General features: G+C 39.4%; 1 protein-coding gene across 2 annotated transcripts in view; it reads left to right on the top strand.

The window, feature by feature from the left end:
• The window catches only part of LOC126481000 (SEC14-like protein 1), a 237,820-nt gene that overhangs the window by 167,137 nt on the left and 51,645 nt on the right, over nucleotides 1-19,038 (top strand). For both annotated transcript variants that reach the window (XM_050104462.1, XM_050104455.1), the window contains exons 2-3: nucleotides 14,311-14,460; nucleotides 14,763-14,894. In XM_050104462.1, coding sequence (XP_049960419.1) covers nucleotides 14,311-14,460; nucleotides 14,763-14,894 — 282 coding nt within the window. The remainder of the gene's footprint in view (nucleotides 1-14,310; nucleotides 14,461-14,762; nucleotides 14,895-19,038) is intronic.

Genomic DNA, 19,038 nt, shown 5'->3' with positions numbered 1-19,038 from the left:
AAAGTCCACTTCGTTATCTACGCGACATTTAATGGGCTGCGTTAGTTTATTGGATACATGTATACCCTTTGTCACTAATGTTAACCCCGTGAGATCTGGAGGTCGTTTTAGGTCATAGTGTCATAGTCATGCTCTCAACAATTTTTTGTGGAAAGAGAAATACCGTTTATAACAAAGGGCATTAATGTATTGCACAGCGATAGTCTGTGCATACGAATTTAGTGGATTGCCTGAATAAACAATGGCCGATGCGGGGCAAAACGTGCGTGTTTCCACGTCGACTGGCGCTATGTTCCGCAGGGTGCATCCTAGACGGTGTCTTCAGGCCACTGTTGGTCACGAAAACCCATCCGCTAGGTGTCTTCCGTGACTGCTCTTGTCTTCCACGAGTAATGTAGCTCCGTGAGAAGTGAAGAAAGAAAAATTATAAACTTCGCAGAAGGCGAGTTTAGTAAATCGCAAGTCAACCTACTAATTCAAAAGGTGTTTTTTTATTTATTTACAGGCCTTCAGTTTACACCACCCTAAAAAAGTAAGTTATGTTTTAGAAAAGAGAAGAGTTTGTTTGACAATGTCATGGTCTAAATCAAGGCAAATGATATGCTGAAAGCTAGTATAGAAAGAGTTCGAACATAATTTAAAGAACCTGCCTTTGTTGTTAAAGCTGGAATGTGTTTTATAGCTGTCGAGGGAATGAAATGAAATTGCCTTGACCCATAGTATTGAGACAGTATGCTGTAATCAGGAGGAGGCAGCATTTCATTACGTTCGAATGGCGTTTGACTCGGCAACACACTAACGATTATTTAAAAGAATGCGATTATATGGGGTGTCAGAAAAAAATTTGTGACTGGATTGAGGATTTTATGGTAGGGTCAACGCAGCACGCTACCTAGATTGGTGTGTTATCGACAGATCTAGAAGTCCCTTCAGACATGCTGTAGAGAAGTGTGCTCATGTTGTAAAGATATGTTCAGGCAGGCAGTATTAATAGTAATCTGAGATTTAAAAGAAGATGATCTTGTTATCACTCATTCAAGTGCTATCTTAAAAGAGGTGCGCATACTGTATGCCAGTCACTTCTTGATAAGTTCGACAACTGGCCTTAAATGTTCATAAATCTAAAATCATGCACTTTACACAACGCAAAAAGTAGAATCCTAAGAGTGTAACATCAGTATGTCACAATTGTAATCAGTAGATTCGTAAAAATACGTGGTTGTAACAAATGGTAGAGACATGTACTACACTAGTCACATAGGCTCAATCGTAGGTGGCAGACCGGTTCATTAGCACGAAAATGGGAAAATGCAGTTAGTATACAAAGGAGGCTGCACGCAAATCACTTACGCGTCCCATGTCAGAATATTGCTTAAGTGTGTGGGACCCATCACACGAAGGACCAACTGAGGATACTGAACGTATCCAAAGAAGGGAACACGAATGGTCACAGTATTAAGTGATTGAGATATTCATCCCCCTACCTACCGTTCCATAGAGACCACGAAGACAATGTTAGCAGTTGTTCTTCCACGCTCTTTACTCGATCGGAACGGGAAGAAATTCTAAAATGTGTGGTGCCATTCTAAATACCCTCTACCATCCATTTCAGTGGTTTGCAGTTTATATGCAGAAATGCAATGATTTTCATATGAGCAGCAATAAGTAAACCAACAGCTGTATTTTTCATCTCTGGTTTATTACAGAGACAACCGGTTTCGATATTCCATTATGTCATCATCTGTCCCTCTATGGTAACACACTGGCTGAGCTTATATAGCCAGACAAAATTCATGCGAAAGCGAAACAGTATCCGCGCCAGCGTACGTAACACGGCTACACACTCGTAAAACAAGTGCGGATACTGTTTCGCTTTTACGTGAATTTTGTCTGACAGTATAAGCTCAGCCACTGTGTTACCATAGAGGGCCTGATGATGATGTGATGGAGTACCGAAACCGATGGTCTCTGGAATAATTCAGAGATGAAAATAGAGCTGTTGTTTTATTTATTGCTGGATATATACGTATAGTGGCTGTCGCCCTATCGTTCCTCCCAGCAAGGGTGGATGAAGTGAAATATAATGACTTTCAGTTTGAAACCAAATTGCACACCGGTACTCGGTTCATCTAATTTCGCGTCGATTTTGTGACTGAGCCACCCAGTCGCGACTTGGCACCCGCTCAACCGCTTTCATCTGTCTACACCTTTCTTCTGCTTCAAACTCTCCAGGCGTCTCTTCTATGTGCCGTGATGGAGTGGCACTCCCGAGAGAAAAGATATCGCGGAGAGCGGGCCACCCACTCTCAGCCTCCGGGTTGTTTGCAGAGGGAGTCCTTCACTTTGCTGCGGAATATACACTGATGGCAAACTTCCCTAATATGTTACTACTGGCAATAGGAGAAAGGTATTAGTAGAGTGAATGCGCGAAGCGTGCATAGATAGTCGATTTGGTAAAAGCGTTAACCGCGAAATTAAGAGTGGAGTTAGTCTCGGTCCTACACAGAGTAATCTTTCGACTTCCAAATAACATGCACAAACAGTTAACATTTTCATTGGATACAGATTTCAAGTTAACTGTCTCTCACGTCACATCCACATCCATTCTCACATAGCACAAAATTCGTTCTGTGATGGTGAGTTCCTGCCATCTTTACTTTCTAATCGAGTATTATATTGCAACTTTTTCAGTTTTGAAATATGCGAACAATTTTAATTAAACTTGAGCTATAACGAATGTTAAACGATTTTTCTCTTTACACAATGCCAATAACAAAAATACTTCGTAAATTTTAACGCATGTACACCATCACACGACCTAAAAAAACCATATCTAAAGTCGCGCACGTTTTTAGGTACTAACGCTATTCAGAAGCACGATAGGCCGAAAGAGAAAGATATTGATACACATGGAAACAACATACGGTGTAAGTCTGGATTTGAGGGGATCTTGGAACTTATTAACTTCATACTGAGAATGGGTGAAATAAGTATCGTAAATTCGGAAACTATAGAGTAGCCCTATCCCTGTTTACCCCTCTCCAGACTGCTATGACAGTGTGTCCATTTAGTGAGGAAAAGCAGTAACATTGATGGAAATTTCCAGATGGACACTCGATTCCTTGAATTCTTATGTGAGCTGCTCTGAATAACTAGACACCGATAACGGAGTGCGTCGTCAGTTGGTACTGTATCCGCCAGTATTCCCAAAAATACTTCTTACGATACTAAGTGCGATGGTGGGAGAGTGAATGTATAGAAACGTCGCTGACAAATCTTGAGGAAGCTTTTAGTAAAGTGAAGTGAAATTAAAATTGTAATAAAGCCGAACGTCAAATATAAAAATACCATAGAGCAAAGAGTGACATTTTTGTAAGCAAAAGCAGGCAGATAGCTATACTTCCAAGTTTATTGGACGTGCTTTACATCTTAAGCAACGGAAACTCAGGAGAAAGGAGAATATGATCAATTGCTAATGCTTTCTTTCTTATCTAAAAGAAGGAAGATAGAAAAAAGTTTGTGTTGTATGAACGTTCAGAAAGACCTTAAAGGTATCGACGACGAGAGAAATTAAATAGAAACCGTACGAGATAACGCCGGAGAAAAAATTGTTATTAACAAAGTATTGGCAACGTTCCCTAATCCGTTGGTTTTGGAAGCTGTTATACATGCTGTTGCTAAGTACATTTTAGTTTCATCTGACCGCAAAATTCGGACACCGTGCAATAAATTTTTCCATAGCCCTGCGCAGTTTTTCGTTCCTTCTGCTTTATGTTAATGTATTCCAGAACTACAGCACGTTTGTTGTTATACCGACACACACGAAATTATAACGAAATGAATGTGCTTTGCTAGAAGTGTGTAGTGTGGGCGGTAATCGGTAGTGAGGAATGAATGAACAGTAGTATCTTTTTTACATTATTCACTTGCTTCTTTGGAAAACAATATTGTGTACTAGAGAAACCGGGCGACGTTGCGCTGTTTTAGACGAATTTTGTGTTCTACGAGGCTCTGTGCTCGCCAAGACGTGTAGCATTAGCTTTAGCCCATAAAGAACTGTGTTGCAGAGTAGTGGAATGGATAGTTCATAAAAAAAGTTTTACAGTACGGGATGTGAAGGAAAGACCAAAACTTTGTAAGTGTCCCCTGACCCGCGATTCTGGGTGACTTTCCCGAAATCTACCCCTTTTCCTAGATCTCTTCAGTCCTTTTCCTTCATCCTTCTTCCTTCCCCTTCAACCTTTCTGCCTGAAGAAACCGTTGGCTCCGAAAGCTTGCCAGTTACAACCGTTTATGTGTGTGTTCTGCCGCTGCTAGGTGAGTAGATTTTTTATGTATCCAGTTATATAATTTTGTCAAACTTTTTCACCGTTTTGTAAAATTTTAAACAGAACATCACTATTTCCGTCGTGACAGCTCTCATTTCGGTGATAGTCTCTAGAGAATTCGTTTCCGACAAAGTACATGTAGCAGATTAGTTGCAAATTTTATGTCACATGGAATGCGAATTAGCGACGAAGAGTTCAGCGACCGAAGACGGAAATGGCGCGCAGTTAAAACTGTTTACGCCACTCATGCGATAACAATGGGCATTACCCTCTTGTGAGAACAGGAGTCTGAGGTATTTTGCATCAGCCTTCCTTCCTTCTTCAGAATATGTCTGCGTGATGATGGCATTTCATAGTACTTGAAGCACCGTATCATACGACAATACTGTGTGGCATTGTAGGTGCTTTGTGAACGTCGTGAAACAATTTTTTTTTCCAATCTGATCCCATTGTCAGGTGCTGCGTGTCATGTCGCGAATGATTAAAATGTACCCGTAAAAAATGTGAGGGTACGCCAGCTGACAAAGCACATTTCCAGTGTGCGCTCGTAATAGCGCAACGCAGTCTACAGAGCAGCAGCATCATGCGGATTCGATAAGATTTCAAGAAGAAAATGCAGCCTCGAAGGGCTTGATTTACACGTCACAACGATCCATCACTTATAATACGTTCAATGACTTTTTAATTTGTGGGTGTTTTGTCTTTCCAAGCTACAGTAATCTGATAGGCAGCCGATGAGCCATTGCAGCACTGTTGATGTGCAGAATTTTTCATTTTAAATGATCACAGCTAGCTCTTCAGCGGTAAATCGAGGTCGGCTATCTTGTGTCTTAAATCTTGTACGCGCTGAGACACGTTGGCAATTTCTGTTATGCAAGTGAAGGAATTTCTTTAGTTGCCGCTGTGTGCCGCTCCGTACGTGATTATGTAACACTGTCACAGACTGGTGTTCCTACGCAACTTGCGTTTGTAATTCCCTGGAGGTTCTGAACTGAGCGGGTAATCTGTTATGCTGTAGTGTTAGAGAGATTTGGCGAGGTTACGAAGTTAATAGTAGATAAACAGTCTTTTCACAGCTAAATTTCAATGGCATACGCGAAGGAATAAAATCCACAAAAATCAGCAGCATGTGACTGCTAACCTCACGAATATTTTGTCGATACTTATAGATTCTTTTCGTTTCTTTTAGTTTTGTTATTTAGGAACGTTCTGTCAGTCTACGTCGCATTCACATTCTGGATAGACGTATCCACATTCCACAAGCCAGTGTACAGAGCATGGCGGCGATTACACCATACCAATATGATCTTTTTTTTAATCCTGTTCCATTCACGTATTGGGCTAGGGGGAAAAATCACTATCTACTTTCCTCTATATTTGCTCTTATATCTCTTATCTTATCCGCACGATCTATTAGCGAGACACAGGGTGGTATGACGGCGTAATGGCCGCACTGTCTTCGGATCATGTACTCAAAATTTAGCGAAAAGGTTTCGCGAGAACTACATCGTATTTCTTTCAAGATTTTGCAGATAATACTGGCTGGAGTCACTAGCGTTCGCAGAAATTTACGCTGAGTAGGAGAGGGAACTCAAAATTTGCCATTTTTAAAAATATAAATGAGTTCGTCAGTTTCCATACGTGTCGTGCAACTAGAACATTTGCCGGCCTTAATGGACGAGCTGTTCTAGGCACTTCAGTCCGGAACCGCGCTGCTGCTACGGTCGCAGGATCGAATCCTGCCTCGGGTATGGATGTGTATGATGCCCTTAGGTTAGTTATGTTTAATTAGTTCTAAGTCTAGGGGACTGATGACCTCAGGTGTTAAGTCCCATAGTGCTTAGAGCCATTTGAACCAAGTAGAACTTAATTTAATAAGTGACACAAAAGACTTATGATATCCCAAAAAATTGATGGTTTATATAGTGTACGGAAGTACTTTAATGAATAAAAACTTCAAGGGGTGGCAGGTGGGGTGGCGAGTGCCCCTTCTTGCATGCCCCCTTGCGAAGCCTGTATGTGGAGCAATCCGTGCGGGAACACTTCAGTGAGAAGGGTCTATTATTTCAAGAGAAACTGCAGCCACAGGAAGAATGGGAACGATTATCTCGTATATCTAGGTTCGATTTTACATCTGGAGATCAGACACAAGTAAGCAGCCGCTTAAGTATAGCGCATGTAAACATTTTTAAAAAAAATGTTAATTACAGCCCCGAAATGATAACGTGATCCCAACATATGCGATTCGGAAATAGGCGAAAAGGACGTTTATTAGAATTGTCGCAGTGGGTGGTATAATGGGTAGAATGTAATATCGCTCGCTCTCTCCCTCTCCCCCTCTCTCCCCCCCCCCTCTCCTTTCCCCCCTCTTGAGGAGGCGCTACATGGTTCGAGGGCACTACCTGACATTGTTTCCTTACAGTGCTAATTTTTTTTATGAATCACAATGTTCATAGAAAACCCTGGATTCTAAATTAAGGGTCTGCGTTTCCTCAAAATACAGTGGGTGCCTGTAATATATCTGGCAATAAAAAGAACTAAACTATATCACTTCAGAATTAAGAAACCAAATTTCGATTTAAAAGCTAAAGATACATAAATCTGCCACTGGAATCTCTCCAAACTATTTGAGATTATATTACTTTCTTTCAGCTGATTGCTATAGGCAGTTCATTCACTGTTTCCTTCAGTGCAAGTAATTTAGACCTTCTTTAGCACATCACTTTTGCCCAGATCTCTCACAAGGTTTGACGTGTAGCCACGTTTTTGTTGAGTCTGTATATCCCGTCATAACCACATATACGGTCCTTTTTGCTACTTGAAATGAAACTGAGAGGTCTGTGGAAAGCCATTTTTAAATTACTCGTAAAGAGAGCATAAGCAGCGTGGCGGCCATGAAACGGTCAGTTCCGCTATCTTTCACTATCAGCTTTAGAGTCCTGTTTACGAGGATTCCTGATACGGTGCATGAGACGGCTGCCACAATGAACTGTCGTTGACTAAACTCTTAGACCAGATTACAATTTTGCACTATGTGAGAAGCGTTTACTTCCTACCGTCAAGATTTCATTACTGTTTTTTGCCACATAATAGTTACATAAAATGCAAAGTCGTGCGTTTTGCAGTTACGTGCAACGGAAGCAACGATTCACTTTATGCGTAAATAACTTAATACCAGGGGATCTCCAATAATGTTCGCGAACGACACCACGATTTATAGGGGAGTGATGTATTGTATCTCGTGACATACGCTCGACGACGAAAAAAAATGCATTTTCAGAAGAAAATGAATAACTTATTCAAGAGAAGGAGCTCCACGAATTGAGGAAGAAGCCTACAATGTGTTGGTCCATCTATGGCCCTTATGCAAACTGTTATTCGGATTGTCAGGTCACACTCTATGCTGTACCCAGGATCTCTGTCAATACTATTACCTGCCCCACCCATTATAACCACGGTGTCTTCCTTAGCGAAATCTTTACAAAGTGATCCTAAATCCTCTGTCACCTGCTCCAGACCAGCACTAGGTTTAAAAATGGTGACCTGGTATTCTGATCCTAGTTCGTCCTGCTGAAGTTGGCCAACACCTCTTCCATGGGAACTACCTAACAACACTTTCTTTCTCTTTACTGATTTCCCTACATTCTTACTTTTCAATTTGCTGCTGAAAGTTTGTTTTGCACTGTCTACATCTGTAACTGCTTCAGGCTCACCAGCTTCTAACTGAAGCAACAGGTCAAATCTATTTTCTACATTCACCACCAAGCTGTCAGACAAAGTTCTAGGCCAGTTTTGCCTGTTGCCACTTCCCACCTCTCTTTACCCTTCTCCCTCCTTAATCTGTTACCCTTCTCTCCGCAATATCCTTTCTTTCAGGAGTGCTAGTTCTGCAAGGTTCGCAGGAGAGCTTCTGTAAAGTTTGGAAGGTAGGAGACGAGGTACTGGCAGAAGTAAAGCTGTGAGTACCGGGCGTGAGTCGTGCTTCGGTAGCTCAGTTGGTAGAGCACTTGCCCGCGAAAGGCAAAGGTCCCGAGTTCGAGTCTCGGTCGGGCACACAGTTTTAATCTGCCAGGAAGTTTCATATCAGCGCACACTCCGCTGCAGAGTGGAAATCTCATTCTGGAAACGAAAATATGGTTTCACAAATTTGGCCTACACGTGACTGTGTGTAAACATGAACAACAATGCAAAGTCTCTGAAACAACAACTTAAACTTTACGCTATTTTCCGGAAATGTGAGTTAAATAATGAAGTACGCTACAGTTAAATTGCTGGAGAGAGCAAAGAACAACTAAACGAAATTCTATAGATTTACTGCGGCAAAACGTAAACAGAAAATACGACTGTCCGATCGTTTCGCGTTTTCTGCTATATTACGTAAAGAAGAATGAAACCTTTAATGGTACACTTAAAAGGCGCACTAATACAACTATTTACCATTTAATCAGTACTAAACTATTTGTTTTTATAATCTAAAATGACTTATCTTTACAAGAACACCAAAACTCGCGCTAGTCGCCTTAAATTCAGGCTTTCAGAACTCAAGGGCCACTGCCCGCTGTTTTGAGGGTGGAAGTGATCAGTTATTTTGGAAATTGCCATAATTTTGTTAGCCATTCAGGGAATAGGGTAATATCTCTTGGATCTTTGCACATGTTATAGAAATGTGTAAGTAATATGAATGAAGTATTATTTAATAGAGTCAGTAATTGGTATCTGTATTTCACTTCCTCTTCCTTTACATGTACGCTCTGGAATTTTGGAAAACTGGCTTTGCCTTTCTAGCGTCCAAAAATATAAACTGGTTATGTTTCGTTTATGCAACTACTATGCTGACGAACCATTTATTCACTGTGAAACAGGTTCAGCTCCGGCCGAAGTGGCCGAGCGGTTCTAGGCACTACAGTCTGGAATCGTGCGACCACTACAGTTGCAGGTTCGAATCCTGCCTCGGGCATGGATGTGTGTGATGTCCTTAGGTTAGTTAGGTTTAAGTAGTTCTAAGTTCTAGGGGACTGATGACTTCAGAAGTTAAGCCCCATAGTGCTCAGAGCCATTTGAACCATTTTTGAAACAGGTTCAGCAAATCAGAGAGGACAAACTGCATTGGATAAGCGAGTAGTGTTTCCTCAGTGACATGGCAACAAGGATGTCCTAATATACCGGTACAGATAACTTGCAGTTTATAGTTTCCATTATGTGCATACAAACATTGCTCACCGAGCGAGGTGGCGCAGTGGTTAGACACTGGACTCGCATTCGGGAGGACGACGGTTCAATCCCGCGTCCGGCCATCCTGATTTAGGTTTTCCGTGATTTCCCTAAATCACTCCGGGCAAATGCCGGGATGGTTCCTCTGAAAGGGCACGGCCGACTTCCTTCACCATCCTTCCCTAATCCGATGAGACCGATGACCATGCTGTCTGGTCTCCTTCCCCAAAACAACCAACCAAACATTGCTCAGAAAATTCTCGAGATGTCAATGTTCCTATCCCTTATCTTGCTTTGAGATATCTGTCGTTAGCATAGTATCTAATTTATTGTTGCACGTTTTGAGGATGAACATCAGTTTTGCTTGCAGTTACCAACAGTGACCACTAAGGAAGGAAGAAAGGCCTCCGATAAAGAAAAAAGGTAGTTTAGTGTTAGCGTATCATTCCCCTCAGGATGTTTGGGCCAGTTGCCTCAGGAGAGGATATAGCGGCTTCATGACATCCTTCCCATCTGAAACAGTGCAGACACCCAGGCCAGACGGTGTGCAGTGTCATTTTGACAAGGAAACTTATAATACCAAGTTCTTGTAATCATTGAAAAAGCATCACATACTGTCTCAGCCTGTGAAGTTTCTTTTCATTTGCTCCTCACCATCTGGATGCTTCATATTTTTTGTCAGGCATTACACACACACACACACACACACACACACACACACACACACACACACACACACACACACACACACAGGTTCGAGATCTAACATAAGCTCGTTTGGAAAGAGTAATGAGTTGTATCGTATATGAAGTTGGTCCAATTCTTTGTAATGATTTACGAAAACCTTAAATAAAGTGGCCGGTAGGATATTTGAACCCAGACTCTACAGAAAGGTATCCATTGGCTTGCAGGTTATGCTGTAAACTCTGTTGTGTGTAGTGATTCATTATAGATTTCTACGCATACTATAAAATAGCATTGGCTGTTGTTTAATAATCAACTTGTATCTTATTGAGAGGAAGCCTTGCAGTTGCTAGGTATCCCATGACTATAATTCTGTCAAGAAGTGGGAAAAGTAATGAAGTATTACTTGCGGCATGCTGTGTGGCAGATACAGAAATAAAAAATTTCATTGTGATTGTGCCAAAACTATGAAAATTGCATTCATAACTCTTTTGCTCGGTAGCTTTAGTGTATCATCAACAAGCTTTGCCCCACTTCTGCTTATGCTGTGAGATGTTATCCATGACCATTTCGAAGTAGAAACGTTACTGTCAACATATGTACTTACGAAGAGTTATGGTACCTACCTTGTATATGTGTGGTTCTTCATTTTCTTTCACTATCTCGAAAGTTTCCTTTTATTCTCTCTGGCTTCAGAACAGCAAGGAAATATTGCTTCCTAGAAGGCCAAGATTGTTGTTGTTGTTGTTGTTTTGGTGGTCTTCAGTCCTGAGACTGGTTTGATGCAGCTCTCCATGCTACTCTATCCTGCACAAGCTTCTTCATCTCCCAGTACCTACTGCAACCTACATCCTTCTGAATCTGTTTAGTGTATTCATGTCTTGGTCTCCCTCTATGATTATTACCCTCCACGCTGGCCTCCAATACTAAATTGGTGATCCCTTGATGCCGCAGAACATGTCCTACCAACCGATCCCTTCTTCTAGTCAAGTTGTGCCACAAACTTCTCTTCTCCCCAATCCTATTCAATACCTCCACATTAGTTATGTGATCTACCCATCTAATCTTCAGCATTCTTATGTAGCACCACATTTCGAAAGCTTCTATTCTCTTCTTGTCCAAACTATTTATCGTCCATGTTTCACTTCCATACATGGCTACGCTCCATACAAATACTTTCAGAAATGACTTCCTGACACTTAAATCTATACTCGATGTTAACAAATTTCTCTTCTTCAGAAACGCTTTCCTTCCCATTGTCAGTCTACATTTTATATCCTCCCTACTTCGACCATCATCAGTTATTTGCTCCCCAAATAGCAAAACTCATTTACTGCTTTAAGCGTCTCATTTCCTAATCTAATTCCCGCAACATCACCCGATTTAATTCGACTACATTCCATTATCCTCGTTTTTCTTTTGTTGATGTTCATCTTATACCCTCTTTCAAGACACTGTCCATTCCGTTCAACTGCTCTTCCAAGTCCTTTGCTGTCTCTGAAGGAATTACAATGTCATCGGTGAACCTCGAAGTTTTTATTTATTCTCCATGGATTTTAATACCTACTTTGAACTTTTCTTTTGTTTCCTTCACTGCCTGCTCAGTATACAGATTGAATAACGTCAGGGATAGGCTACAATCTTGTCTCACTCCCTTTCCAACCACTGCTTCCCTTTCATGTCCCTCGACTCTTATAACTGCCATCTGGTTTCTGTACAAATTGTAAATAGCCTTTCGCTCCCTGTATTTTACCCCCGCCACCTTCAGAATTTGAAAGATAGTATTTCAGTCAACATGTCAAAATTTTTCTCTAAGTCTACAAATGCTAGAAACTTAGGTTTGCCTTTCCTTAATCTAGCTTCTAAGATAAGTCGTAGGGTCAGTATTGCCTCACGTGTTCCAATATTTCTACGGAATCCAAACTGATCTTCCCCAAGGTTGGCTTCTACCAGTTTTTCTATTCGTCTGTACAGAATTCGCGTTAGTGTTTTGCATCCATGACTTATTAAACTGATAGTTCGGTAATTTTCACATCTGTCAACACCTGCTTTCTTTGGGATTGGAATTATTATATTCTTCTTGAAGTCTGAGGGTATTTTGCCTGTCTCGTACATCCTGCTCACCAGATGGTAGAGTTTTGTCAGGACTGGCTCTCCCAAGGCCGTCAGTAGTTCTAACGGAATGTTGTCTACTCCTGTGGCCTTGTTTCGACTCAGGTCTTTCAGTGCTCTGTCAAACTCTTCATGCAGTATCGTATCTCCCATTTCATCTTCATCTACATCTTCTTCCACTTCCATAATATTGTCCTCAAGTGCATTGCCCTTGTATAAACCCTCTATATACTCCCTCCACCTTTCTGATTTCCCTTCTTTGCTTAGAACTGGGTTTCCATCTGAACTCTTGATATTCATACAAGTGGTTCTATTTTCTCCAAAGGTCTCTTTAATTTTCCTGTAGGCAGTATCTATCTTACCCCTAGTGAGATAAGCCTCTACATCCTTACATTTGACCTCTAGCCATCCCTGCTTAGCCATTTTGCACTTCCTGTCGATCTCATTTTTGAGACATTTGTATTCCTTTTTGCCTGCTGTACGTACTGCATTTTTATATTTTCTCCTTTCATCAATTAAATTCAGTATTTCTTCTGTTACCCATGGATTTCTACTAGCCCTTGTCTTTTTACCTACTTGATCCTCTGCTGCCTTCACTATTTCATCTCTTAAAGCTACCCATTCTTCTTCTACTGTATTTCTTTCCCCCATTCCTGTCAATTGTTCCCTTATGCTCTCCCTGAAACTCTGTACAACCTCTGGTTCTTTCAGTTTATCCAGGTCCCATCTCCTTAAATTCCCACCTTTTTGCAGTTTCTTCAGTTTTAATCTACAGTTCATAACCAATAGATTGTGGTCAGAGCCCACATCTGCCCCTGGAAATGTCTTACAATTTAAAACCTGGTTCCTTAATCTCTGTCTTACCATTATGTAATCTATATGAAACCTGTCAGTATCTCCAGGCTACTTCCATGTATACAACCTTCTTTTATGATCCTTGAACCAAGGTTATTATCTTATTGTATTTCTCATTTCTTTTAATTTTGTCTCTTGTTTAAATTTCCGTGCATAAAAGAAAATACTGCTTTCTCCATTTACTATTAGTTCCTTCTTTTGTCTATATTTTAGAGTACAAATTCACAGTAGCCATTTTTCTTGAAGGAAAGAAAACTGAGTAAACTGACAATAATTATAAATCTCTTGATGTATTTCCTATTGCTAATATGACCTATTACCAAAATACTGGTTGATGTTGCATGCCATAGTGTTTCGTTTTAAGGGAGTTTCAAGGAATATCCTGTGGAAGAAAATATTGGAGTTCTTATGGAAGCTTCCATCTCTGTGGTTCTTTCGTGTACAGAGAGATAGCTTGTAGTGTTCAGTGATGAATGTAATTTGGTACTGTTTTGTACTAAGTTTTTAAATCCTTAAAACATGTTTAAAAACACAAGAAGTAATAAAGAAAAAGAGAACATTCACCCTTATACCTGCATATGAATTATGTGTAATACATGCAGTATATACACAAAAGAACAGAAAATCATTATTTCTATAAGCCGCCCACAAGTCTCCCCCTCCCTGTTCTCATTCTCATTGTTTCTTTGTTTTATACTGTCATGGAATTTCCATGATCGCAACATAACTCTTAAAATGTACAGTTATTCAGTATATTTATGAATTAAACATTCTGAATTTTAGTGAGTTGTTATAGATAATAATTGCAACGCAGCAGCTGCTACTATTAGTATAATATGTGCTTTGATTTTAATTTCAGAGTTTGTCATTGATATTCATTATCATTTTGATTTCATTCCAGTTCATTGTGTAAAACCCAACAAGTTAGAGCAGAGGCAAAAATGAGAAACATATATTTTGACTTTAAATGCAGTGTTGCGTGCTTAGATACTGAAAAGCAAAGCATAATTGAGAATGAAAACTACACTTGACCCTATTTCTTTCATATTTTAGTGCCGCTGTGCATCTACATATTTTGCGTAATGGAATTTAACACAATAAATCTTATGAACTGTTTCAGGCATACGAAAGGCGATTTCCAACATGTCCTCTTATACCTGTGTTTGTCGGATGTGAAGTTACGTCAGAATTTACTAGCCCTGATGGAGCTGTTTCTCTAAAAGAAAGACGTTGTAAGCTAAATGTTGAAGCACCATACTTGATTAAAAAGGTTAGTAAGCAGTTGTACTGCATCACCTTATAGAAAGTAATGGCTAAGGATTATACAGCAGATCTGTAAAAGAAATTCAGTTGATACAATTCTTATGTAGCTTTGATGAATTAGAGTAAAAGTACATTGAATATGGGCAGTCTTATGCTGTTGCTGCTATTTGAATTCCCACCTGGAAGTTTGCGCAACTTTCCTCAGAAACCAGTGCTCAGTCTCGTATTGTTTGCTGTTTTCTGTAATACAAACATAAGCATTAGTTGTTTTTCAAAACAATGTATGAATGCAGTATGTTCATTTTTCAGATCATTGGTGTTGATCATGTATACTTCATTCAGAAAAATAATTTGGACCGGAGAAACCGAACGCTCCATATTGAAGCGTACAATGAGAGCTTCGCAAGCAGAGTAGTAGTTGTAGAGAAATGTCGATATTTTGTAAGTACAATTTTCTTTGCTGTTATACAGTATTTCTTAAATGGTTGAACTGAGTGTAAAAGTAATCTGTGCTCTAAAACTAAAAGGGTAGATTTCATGGAAATAAGAAATTAAAATGCTAGCAACAGAAAAGATTTCCAGTCCCGAAAGGACAAATTGGGAGCATGTGTCAGTGGGTCAGAGATCACGTAAATACGGACTGAAAATAACACACACACACACACACATAAGAAGAAGTACAAACAGAGAAAAAGGAATGATGCAAATAGTGGAGAAGAGGCCCAGGGAAGCATTTTAAGTGTTTTATAATGATCTTGAAGCAGAACTATTTTTTTGTTCTGGTCACATTATTTTCTCATTGAACAAGAGATATGAAGAAGGAAAAATTAAACTGAAGATCTTAAGCAATGAGAGGCTGACAAATTAAGTAGGAAGTGACAGTAGTCAGTAGCTTGAAGTTCATATTTGGTTGGTGCTTGGAACCAGGTGCTTGATTTAAAAACAGTTTGTTTTGTTAAACTCTGAATTGCTGGTGGTGTTGTGAAGAATAAAAATTAAAAATATGGTGAACAAGCAGCAAGATTATGGCCCATGGATGTGGTGCTACAGAGTGTGATTTTGCAACAGGATAGACAGTTAATAGTATAAATTCTGTCTGTGTTGATTAATCTGCACTGACAGTGTTGTGGTTTAGTTGTCATCTAAACAGTACATGCATCCAAGACGATGACAATGTTTAGTTCATAGCACAATTAGTGTCTATCCTGATGGAGTAGGTCTTGTCACAGACTGCACTGGAGAGTGTTATGAATAGCTTGTATCTAGCGAATATTCTTCCACAAGTGAAGTGGTAAGTTGAAATGTAGTGTAAGAATCTGATTAATGTGCTGTGCAGGTTACAAGAACAACGAATGAAAAACTACATCAGGTTGGTTTGGGGAGAATAATGTAAGAGATGACACTAATGTTAAGGAAATGATTCAGGAGAAGGTAGTTTCATTTAATTCACTTCATTTGTTCATCCGGGTAAATCACATTGCATAGTATCATTAAATATACACACAATATCCAGCTATAACAAATACACAGGGCAATATAAGTTATAAAAACCTATTTCAGTATAGGACAGCACAATAAAATCAAACATTGTAGTCCACATTGTAGAATAACCACACAATATGATTTAATATAATAAATCTGAAAGAATATAAAATATGAGAGACTCGCCAGTCCACCTTACGGCCTGAAACAAGGGAAAAAAGACCCTCATTTCTCATATCTTATCCTATTGCTCCTTAAGTGCATTGTATGTTGTAGACAGCAGATTTGTTCTGCAGTCAGCTTCAAATTCTGGTTCTCTTAATTTTCTCAATAGTGTTCCTCAAAAAGAATGTCACCTTCTCTCCAGAGATTTCCACTTGAGTTCCCAAAGCATCTCCGTAACATTTTCATGTTGTTCAAACCTACCAGTAACAAATTTAGGAGCCCGCCTCGGGATTGCTGCAATGTTTTCCTTTAATCCGTATCACGGATCCCAAACACTCTAGCTTTACTCAAAAATAGGTTGCGCTACTGCACTATATGTGGTCTCCTGATGTACAACACTTTGTAGAATTCTCCCAATAAATTAAATTGAACCATTTGCCATTCGTATCACAATCATCACATGCTCGTTCCACTTAATCTATCTTTGCAACATTATGCCCAGATATTTAAATAATGTGACTGTTTCTAGCAGACACTACTAATGCTATATCTGGACGTTACAGGATTACTTGTTGTACCCATCTGCATTAATTTACATTCTTCTACATTTAGAGCAAGATTCCCTTCATCATAAGGAGAAATTTTCTTTCTTCTTGTAACCTCCTACAATCACTCAACTTCGACACCTTACTGTATGCCACAACATTGAAGCAAGCAACCGCAGCTTTCTGCCCACTCTATCTGCCAAATCATTTCTGTATATAGAGAGCAACAGTCACCTTATCACACTTCCCTGTGGCAGTTCTGACGGTACCCTTGTCTTTGACGAATGCTAGTCGTCGAGGACAACATACTGGGTTCTATAACTTACGAAGTCTTCGGTGCACTTGCATGTCTGTGAACCTGTTCCATATACTCTACCTTCTTTAACAGCCTCTAGTGAGGCAATGCATCAAATGCTTTCTGGAAATATGGAATCTACCTGTTGCCCTTCGTCCATAGTTTGAAGTATATCATGTGAGAAGAGGTCAAGTTGAGTTTCCCGTAAGTGATGCTTAATAAAACTGAACTGATTCATGGACATAAGCTTCTCGATCTCAAGAAAATTCATTATATTTGAACTGAGAATATGTTCAAGGATTCTACTGCAAGCTGATATTAGGTATATTGGTCTATAATTTTTGCGAGTTGGTTCTTTTGCCCTTCATATACATGGGAGTCAACTGCCCTTTTTTCCAGTCACTTGAGGCTTTCCACTGGGCAAGAGATTCATGTTAAATGCAAACTAAGTAAGGAGCCAATGCTGTGGGGTACTCTTTGAAAAACCGAATTGGGATTCCATCTGAACCTGGTGACTTATTTGGTTTCAACTCCTTAAGTTGTTTCTCTATGCCATGGATGCTTATTACTATGTCATCCACATAGGTGTCTGTCTGATGGTCAAACAATGGTATGTTTGTATCAATCTCCTGTGTGAACAATTTCTTGAATGTGAAATTTAAAACTTGGTCTTTTGTTTTACTATCTTCATCTGCCATTGGTCAACAAGTGATTGGATGGATGCCTTAGACACACTTAGTGATTTTACAAAGAACCAGAATTTTCTCGGATTCTCTGCCAGATCTTTTGCTAGGGTATGACAGCGGTGGTAGTTGTATGCTTCACACATAGATCTTTTCACAGGCATACAAATCTTGACTAACCTTCGCATGTCATCATTTGTGCATTCCCTTTTGAACCAAGAGTGCAATAGCTTCTGCTTCCTCAACAGTTTCCGAATGCTTAATTAACATTAATAATTGATGTAAATTGTATCATGATCTTTTCCTGTAAGATTCAACTACTATTTATTGCATATGGACCAAGTAATCACATCAGACAAGCAGTTCAACAGGAGAGATTAGGCATCTGTGTCATTGAACATTGTTCCGTTCTTGATAGCTTTTATGGCATCTGAAAGCGTGTTACACTGTCTAATACTAAAGACCTTTGCATAGCCTTATTTTAACTCGCATTAGTTTGGTCCCATAGGAACTTACCACACTTTTCCAAAATTTACTCCCATTACATGAATGTTGTTACATATTGTTGTGTTCAGCCTCCTGCACAGAAATGAACTTCATCATGGAGCCAAAAACACTTTGGGAATGGCAAAGTTTTGGGCAAAATTAAAATAGTTATAGTCTCAACTGTGTATATAACATGTGTTTGACATGAGAATACATAAACGGATGTACATAGGAATTAATTTTCAGCTTGTCCTAATTTGATATTATGCTAATTGCAGTCTTTATGAATAGAGAGACAATGCAAAGGAAGTATGTTTAATTGAACAAATAGTTATTTTGAGAATGTTAATCTGGAACTTTTTGTAATTGTTCTTGCATCCTGTTCCGGAAGGCAAAACTGCGTTTAGGTTAGTTTTACCATGTCCCCATGGTATCCCGTATGTAACAGCAGTGTGAAAATATGAAAATATGCAGTTCTGGCAATTCTATTCTGCAGATCTGACATATTAAACATAAAGGAGAGCATACTGGGTAGATTATAGGCCTAGTGATCTATATTTTCATCCATATACAAACCCAATAATTTTATAGCCACCCTCTATATTTGATGGCTACTGATACAGAGTTCTTGTTTGAGACATTGTTTTCGTCAAATGAATGAAACAGCATTTTAGAAGATTTACAGTCAGTAAATTTGAGATGAATCAGTCTCCCTCAGAACTGTGCTTGCATGTTTGCTAATGGCTGATCTACATTTCTTATTAAAACTCTTGTCTTATCTGCAAATAATGTCAGCATTATCAGTAACATAAATAACGAATATGAGAAGTCTTCAGGTATTGTTACTGGATGGAAGCGCCATGTGAATTTAATTCCTTGATTTTGACTGTTAGTCAAGGTGATTTCTATTACTTGATATTTATTTTCAA

The sequence above is a fragment of the Schistocerca serialis genome, chromosome 1, assembly GCF_023864345.2.
Source record: "Schistocerca serialis cubense isolate TAMUIC-IGC-003099 chromosome 1, iqSchSeri2.2, whole genome shotgun sequence".
Classification (NCBI taxonomy): Eukaryota; Metazoa; Arthropoda; class Insecta; order Orthoptera; family Acrididae; genus Schistocerca; species Schistocerca serialis.
This window is presented reverse-complemented; position numbering and strand designations above follow the sequence as displayed.